At 46.3% G+C, this 8,374-nt stretch overlaps 1 protein-coding gene across 1 annotated transcript in view; it reads left to right on the forward strand.

Moving 5' to 3' along the window:
- The first annotated feature begins 6,502 nt into the window (after positions 1 to 6,502).
- Positions 6,503 to 8,374, forward strand: part of plin2 (perilipin 2) — a 3,320-nt gene continuing 1,448 nt past the window's right edge. Inside the window, exons 1-5 of the mRNA XM_037111346.1 lie at positions 6,503 to 6,614; positions 6,836 to 6,882; positions 7,186 to 7,381; positions 7,678 to 7,760; positions 7,891 to 8,176. Coding sequence (XP_036967241.1) covers positions 6,853 to 6,882; positions 7,186 to 7,381; positions 7,678 to 7,760; positions 7,891 to 8,176 — 595 coding nt within the window. The 5' untranslated portion in view covers positions 6,503 to 6,614; positions 6,836 to 6,852. The remainder of the gene's footprint in view (positions 6,615 to 6,835; positions 6,883 to 7,185; positions 7,382 to 7,677; positions 7,761 to 7,890; positions 8,177 to 8,374) is intronic.

Consider the following 8,374-nt stretch of genomic DNA (forward strand, 5'->3'; position numbering starts at 1 on the left):
CCAGTGCGGTTTCTTCAGATTTCAACATCTTGTACTACTGGCTGCCCACTGAGACCACCTGGGTCGAGGTCTGCTTGGGTGCATGTCCTCCGCTGACAACACGTGTGTGAAAGAAAAGGAAGACAGAGAGGGAGAAGGGAACGACAGACGGCTCGGCCCGGCTGTCAGCTGCCACTCGGTTCCCATTACGACTCCTCTCGTGTCCGAGCGTCGTTCCCTCGGTTTCTCCAAACTCCTGCACGCCTCAGGTACCGTTCTGGAGGCCAGCTGAACGTCCATCTGACAGAGAGGCTGCGAAGGAAAAGCCCGGAGAGAAAGCAGAAATGAAGCGAGGGCCCATTTCCCACGTTGTTCTTGGCTCCTGTCTGCCCCCGAAGACTTAAGCGAACACTTCCAAAACAAAGAGTTTGTCTGTGTAGGTGCCCAAATAGCCAGCCCACGCATATATGCACACTTGCACACAGACAGAGACACACTCACGCTGGGACATAAAAAATGTTATTCTAATTCCTTCTAAGTGCCTATTTAAGCAGCTGTTTTCTGTAAACACTGGCTCGGACACTCGGTTTTAGATCATTCTCAATTATATCATAATTACTAGGACTCCGTCTGGTTGTCAGCAACAGCACCCAGAAAATATAGCCGTGAATCGCTGCCCCTTTGCCAGCACAAACAGCCGGCCTGCTAATCCCAGCACGGCTCTGTGAAAACAAAACATGGCGGGGTCATGTGGGATGGTGTCCGACCAACACGAGGGGGAAGAGCCTTCTGTGGTCATTTTCTCACCTCCCATCTGACCCATTCAAAGTATGCGCTCATTGACTGGCTTAGCAATTATATCCGAGCCTCGGAGGTCAGCGATCACAGCGGTGCTTTTCCAGCGCTGTCATGTGAGAGTTTTCACGTCCTCCCTGTGAAAATCATTACCCCAAAAATTAAAAAAAGCACCATCAAGGTAGAAGTGGGGCCGGGGTGTGGTCCTGCTGGAGCGAGAGTCGGACATTTGCTCACACTTCTAAACTTCTAAAGTTGTTGACTCATTTTCTGTCTTGATCCTCTCAGCGGGACACGTGGACGGTTAACTTGGATGTCTTAGCTAATGAGCCGGAGTCATTATTTGAGGATTACATGGGACAGGTGCACAGAGCCTCGCTTAACAAGATCCTGTTCTCGTCCGTTTGCCTATAGTGTCGCTGTAAATCTGCGGTTGCTGCCCTGCTGCACACACATTGTCTGCTGTTTATTAAAGGCTGAAGTAATGGTTATTTCTAGAGGGCATGCGTCTTGTTAAAATCTAATTCATTTCCCCGTGTGCACGAGCTCTCCGGCTCCGGGGTCGAGGTGACGCTGGGAAGAATAATACTGCCAAATTTAGCAGCGGGGCCACAAAACTTTTTGTGGCTATTTTTGTTCCCAGATGTTGAAATTCTGGTGTAAATTCCGTCTGACGACGAGAACAGCCGACGCCGAGTCCAGCCCTACTCCATCAAAGTGACAGCCAGACATTTCTCCATGACGGCAGCACCGCTCATTTCACGTCCCTTTTTTCCACGTCGGTCTGCTAATATCTGCAATAATTATACCGTATCATGTTTTTCCAGCGTTTTATTTGTTATTAAGCAAATGTAATAAACGGTTTTAATTCTAAACAGGGCCAAAAAGGTTTTCTCGAACATGACTCAACGAAAGGTAATGAGTGCCTTGTGGCCAACAGCTGCGATGACGACTATGATGTCTGCAACAACATCAGGAACAGCAATTAAAAGACATTTGCAAAACAGGAAGTATTAACTTAGCACGACTTGACCTGACATGTTTAATCTTGGATCGCCTCCATAAAATTAAACATAGAAACTACACAACAGGAGTTCCTGTGACTTTTAGCTAGCTCACTTTGCTTTTCTAACCTCGAATTTCATCATCGTGTCATTGTTTTATGCTAATTATTAGTTCATAAAATGTACTTCAATGCATCATGTCCTCAGAAACACAAATACAACTCTGTGCTAACTTCGCTCCACGTCTGCTTGACGTGTAACTGTGACTGAGCAGATGTACAGTCTGTGTGGTGTTGATAGGTTGTTTCTGCCCCCAAGTGGCCAAATAATCCATTATCACAGGTTTCTGATAAATTTAACTGCAAATAAATGTTATAGGTCAGCCTATCAGGAAGCACAGGCCTCCCATAGATTACTGACCTGCGCTGAAATAAAACTGTTCCATTATTTTATTATATACGACTGCAGCTGAAGAGGCAACTCGCTTGGTTAGCCAGCTACTTGCTGTTAGCTGCGTTAGCTAATCCAAGCGGCTGGATTTTGCTAGTTTCTCAAAGCTCTACAACGGACATATGGCGAGTTAGCATGATTCGCTGCAGTCCCACCGTAATTTGCATGTAGTTGTTCATATTTGTTATTTCCTTTGGACTGTTGCAGAAAGTCCGGCCCAAGTCCTCGACTCCAGCAGCCTCAGACAACTTCACCAAATCCTCCACAGGCTTGCATGACCAACTGAGAGAGATGAAGAAGGTGGTCACGTTGAAATCTGCTCACATATGGCCAATAATAGTGACAAATACATTTAAATAACTACAAACTGTCGTGCAGCCCCTTTAATATCTCTCTGTTGAGTATCACTGTTCCTCATGATCCCACATCATAATTGAATCCCCAGAGCAGGTTTGATGGACAGTCCAGCAGTCGAGCGGTCGTCGCTCAGGCTACGATGTGTGACAGCACATGTATTAATGCAGCGGCAGCGTTGGAGGGTCAAGTTAACCAAAGCATACCGCTGCACCAAAGACATGTCACTGTCTCTCTCCTCTCCAAAGCCACATCGCTGCCTCTCTCCCCCGTGATCTAAAGAGCATGAAAGGACAGCCACTCTCCCCTTCTGTCTGCTGCTCTTTCTTCACGCAGCGCCTCCGACTGTGTGTGATCCGGAGGTGTGACACTTTCCCAGTAGCCCACAGGTATCCGTTACCCAGCCAGGAGCCTTGGCACGCTGCCCACCGCCCTACCTGTCTCAGGAGGGCACAAAAGAGGGATGCCGTGCGAGGATCTCCTCTTCAGCCCTGCCAGACTGTGTGACCCCTGCTGACACCTGCACACCAGCAGAGCCCCGAGGGAAGCAGGAGGCCAGAGGCTTCACGGCTGATCCGCCTTTTCATCTTGACTGTCTGTACGAAGAGACCCGGCTCAGATCATCACCACCTCTGTGCCCGTAGTATCACTGCAGCTCGTGAAACCATCACAGAATATGACTTTCAGCAGGACGAGGGTGTGTTAGGATCGGGCCTCACCCTCTACATCCCCCAATCTAATTGCATATTTATTCTGTTTCCTGTTTCCTGTCTCCTAAAACCTCATTTCAGATCCTTCAGACCTTTGGATGCACGCCACTTCACTTAAACCAAGGCGTTCCGTGCAACAATCATTCTTGACGTGCATTTGTTTTAAATATAAAAAAAACCCAAAACAAATGTCTTGCTCCAGTTATTATTTTGGGCCCCATGTGACCCAGGTGGGGGCCATAACTTCCCACCTGAACACAAACATCCAGGACGACAGGTTGTGACGCCTGTGATGAGTAACTTTGTCTACTTTGGTGTCATCTAGTGGCCTAAATCTGTAAATACTGGTGTTCAGTGCTCATAAGTAAATATCATGAACAGGCACAGATGACTGGTCAGGTCATCAGGTACCAGCGAGGACAATATGCTGTTTGTTTGAATTATCCATTAGAATTATATCAGCAGACTTTAAGGTTGTATTAATGAACAATTAACCTGGTGCCTGAATTTAAACTAAATGTTCCAAATCTTCTTATCCACAGAGACTAGAATGCCGTCAATAATTATAACTTTCACATTATGTTCTCATTTACAAAAGGAGTCGCAGTATTTTCGTCTCCAGTGTCACATCACTCAGTTACTTGGCATCTGAAACAGTCTGTGATTGCATAAAAAAAACACACACACAGACACAAAAACAAAAGAATGAATTCCAACATTTAGTTCTTGTGTTGTGAAATGATGTTTTCCAGAGAACAGAAACAAAGTCAGACGGAGAAGTGAAGCTGACTGCGGCCCCGAGGCCGTTTGGACGGTGTGTGTTCATCTGATAGGCTGCGAGATTATCAGACGAGGTTCACAGGAGTCACGTTAGGACGCTGAACTAAACTGACCCCGATGTCACTTGGAATTGTGTTTTCGCTCGGTGGTTAGCTGAGTGCTGCTCAGCCACGCATGTGGACGTCCAGCTCCACTAAACTGCTGTGGTTTGATTCCACTGAGCTCAAAGAGTGCGTCCCCGGAGGAAGGACAATCAGTTTTACATACCTGTAGATACAACACAGTCATAGTGAGACAGTGTTGTGACAGTGATGTTTAATAATGTACTGGCAGTGTGTGCTTGTTCATAAGGGATGATACAAACATTTTATTGGTGATGAATCAGATCATGCTTATAAACTAGATATAAACCTTTAATCAAGCTAATTTCCCTCATTAATTATTTCTACAAGTCTACAAGTCTACAAGTCACCTGTGGGACCCTCACCTGTCTGCAGACAGGTGTGTCTGGGCCCTCAGTCGTCCAGTTTTGCCTCTAGAAGTCACATAAAATGACTCTGAATGGTCGGTGCAGCCAGTGACATCACTATCACCATCGCTAACACTGAACACATTTAGCACGTCTTCACTGGAGCTGATGTTTTTCATGCACGCAGCATCGCGGCTTCGCTCTAACTGGACCATAAAACACAACATGTTCCCATTTCCACGTTGAAAAGACGCTGAGCGCGCCACAATCCTTTAAGCTCATGATTCATTTTTATTACAGATTTCAGCATGTCGTCCTGATGACTCATAATTCTTGATCAGCCGGTTGGACTTTGCCTGCCACCAAATCACACACGGCCAATTCAAAGACGATATGACGTGGATGATATCATACGAGCGGATCAACGTCCAGCACAACGTGGTGCCTGGACACTGATTTATTTCAGCCGCTTTTGAAATAAATCAGAATTAACCTGAAAATCTTCTGACTTCCTTTGAACAGAATCTTGTTGAGAATTACAGTCTGTGGTTTGCTGCAGCCAACATTTTCATATGGTGTCTATTTGAGTTATACAAGGGCTGATAAATGGGGCCCGAGGGGGTTTATCTACAGAACCCAGGACCCCAGTGAGCTGGCTCCACTGGAGAAACCTGCGCCGAGCCCGGGTCTCCTCATATGGCCTCCAAATGTGCACCATCAAAGAAACCGCATAAACACTTCATTTACATTTTTAATAACACGCACACAAAGATTCCTCATAGAAATATGTAAGTGCTCTGAAACTGGGACCAGAGTCACACATGTGGCTCCGATGAGCTACTGGCTGAGGCCGAGCCGCTGACGCACTCTTCAGGCCCTTAAATTAAGTCATCAGAAACGTATTAAGTCGGGGTGTTAGGTTAGGTTGGTCAGATTTCGTGCTTTCATTTCAAAAATATCAATCTAGTGGTTCTCATAAATATCATGAGAGCAACTGTAGGAACGGCGAGGAAATATTTTAACGATGAATCCAAATGAAGTGGTCAAAAAGCTTCGTGTTCAACACCAGCGCCGGTGAAATATCCAAATATGAAGATCCAAAACAGCTCGTCTTTGTACCAGACTCATCTCCATAACACACAGATGGTCGGGGGAGTGTATTTCCTGGATTTATTTATTTGCATCCTGCAGAAAAATATGGAAACAATCTCATATAATTTGTCTTTTATACCGATTCATTAGAAGGAGATCTACGTCATCCAATATTAATGAAGTCTCTCGTCTTTGTTGAGTTAAAGTTAAGTTATCCTTTAATTTAGACCAGCAGGGAAGTCCTCTTCCTCCTCCTACTCCTCCTCCTCCTCCTCCTCCTCTTCCTCCTCCTCCTCCTCCTCATCATCTCTCCTCTTCCTCCTCCTCCTCCTCTTCCTCCTCCTACTCCTCCTCCTCCTCCTCCTCCTCTTCCTCCTCCTCTTCCTCCTCCTCCTCCTCTTCCTCCTCCTCCTCTTCATCCTCTTCCTCCTCCTCTTCCTCCTCCTCCTCCTCCTCATCATCTCTCCTCTCAACTATGTCAATCATGAGGTTTTTTTGTCTTTAATGAAACTGCTGATTCATGATGATCCCTGTCTGAGCCCAAAAGTCCCGTGTGCTCCAAACTGAACTAATAAAGCAGACGATTATCTTTTTGTACAGGGGCCAAAGTATTAGAATAAAACTCCAGTTTTCAGACTTTTACTCAGGTTATAGTTGACAGTCCACTGTTGCCCTCAGCTTCTCTTGTAGATGACTGAGAATCATCCTCATCAAGATATTTCGAGGAGGAGAATAAAATCAAATGAGACTCTTGCTGTGAAATGTTGTGACAGCTCGTCCACGTGACGGCTGCACGCGGAGGAATTCCCCCTCACTGACTCTGCTACCTCTCTCACCTTTGCCCTACATCTCATTACAGAGGCTGACGTCACCTCGCCGCGCTACATCTCGCGATAATGATAGAATATAAATACAGCTGCTGACGCTCCTCACGTAGTATCAGTGAGCTCAGTGACAGTCTGGACACACTCGAGACTGACGGTAAGTAACTTTAAAGTCTCTTATAACGACCTGACAGCTGATTTAAACCTTCATTATGCTGCTTATTATCATGTAGCTAACAGGATACGGAAGTATCACACTGACTGTGTGGTTTTATTGCGTTAATGTCGATGTTTTTTGTTTGTTTTCTAGCTGAAATGTTTCCTTTCCTTGTACTTTTGAGAATGAAAGCGTCTCATGTTCGTGTCCTCTCCCCGCAGGTTTTGTTTCAGGCGACATGGCAGCAGCTGCAGTTATCCCAAATCAAGTAAGTGTGAAAAAACAAATAAACTTTTATCTTATTTTGTTAATATGTGTGGAAACCGGAAGTGAATATGAGCTGGAGAACAAACACTAGAAAAGTGCTTCTACATGTTTAGATGTAAGAGATGTAAAACATAAAATCCATACAATTAATCTTAAAAACTAAGGATCAGTGTCCAGTTTCCTCTGGACTTACTGGAGAACTGATATAAAGTTATTATTTGAGTGAGCAGACAGTTTCCAGTACAGTACAGTTTGTGAATATGCGTCTCTGTAAGCTTTGTGTCCTGGTTGTGTTTCCGTACAGAATGTGGTGGAGAGGGTGACCAGCCTCCCTCTGGTCAGCTCCACCTGTGACCTGGTGTCCACCGTGTACTCCAGCACCAAGGACACCCACCCTTACATCAGGACCGTGTGTGAGGCCGCCGAGGTTGGCGTGCGAAACATCACGTCTGCGGTGTTCACCACTGCGTCGCCCATCATCGGCAAGCTGGAGCCTCAGAGTACGAAACCTCTCCAGTCTGATTATTGTTGTTATAGATTACCTGATGAAGGAGACGTGGCGTAAATGTTTTAAGGTCATCACAAACATAGTGAAACTGTGAGGATGATTCTGTGCTGACCCACTGAGTCACACAGATTGCAGTGAAACAGGAAGTGCAAGTCAGGACGCTTACTCATCGTGATCTTTCACCCAGTTTCTCTGTTCACTCGATATCACCCAGGTACCAGTTATAAATACCTGATGCAATTCTTTAGAAATCTCTGACTGATTCTTTGACATCGTTGTTTCCTGCAGTTGCCCTCGCCAATGACCTGGCCTGTAAGGGTTTGGACAAGATTGAGAGAACCTTGCCCATTCTTCACCAGCCGTCTGAGCAGGTACGTTCACAGGTCAGAGGTCATCAAGACAGATTACACAACGTCAGCGTGGGCTGATCTGTGTCTCCGTCCTGTGTTTCCCAACCACTGTTTCCTCACCAACATTTGGCTGATGTTTGTCCCTGCCCAGATTGTTTCCAGTGCCAAGGATGTGGTAACCAGCGCTAAAGACGTCATGACGGGCACGGTGTCCGGCGCCAAGGACACGGTCTCAGACACTCTGACCAGCGCCGTGGAGAAGACGAGGGGAGCGGTGCAAGGCGGGGTGGAGAGGACCAGGGCTGTTGTGAGCGGGAGTGTCAGCACGGTGCTGGAGAGCAGAGTGGCCCGGCTGGTCAGCAGCGGAGTGGACTCGGCCCTCAGCACCTCTGAGAGTCTGGTGGACCAGTACCTGCCGCTGACGGAGGACGAGCTGGGTGAGTGGGACCACCAACATCGCTGTAGTGGAGTGACGTTTCATGAATCATGTTTAAATAAATAAAAAACAAAGAAGAAATAAGGCGAGGGAGATTATCTTGTTCTGTAACAGGCTGTATCAGTGATTAACAGTCAGCTGGAGTTTGTTAACAGAACTTATCGGATTATTCTCCTCTGAGAATCAAAGTTTACATAAG

The sequence above is a fragment of the Acanthopagrus latus genome, chromosome 10 (assembly GCF_904848185.1).
Source record: "Acanthopagrus latus isolate v.2019 chromosome 10, fAcaLat1.1, whole genome shotgun sequence".
Taxonomy (NCBI): Eukaryota; Metazoa; Chordata; class Actinopteri; order Spariformes; family Sparidae; genus Acanthopagrus; species Acanthopagrus latus.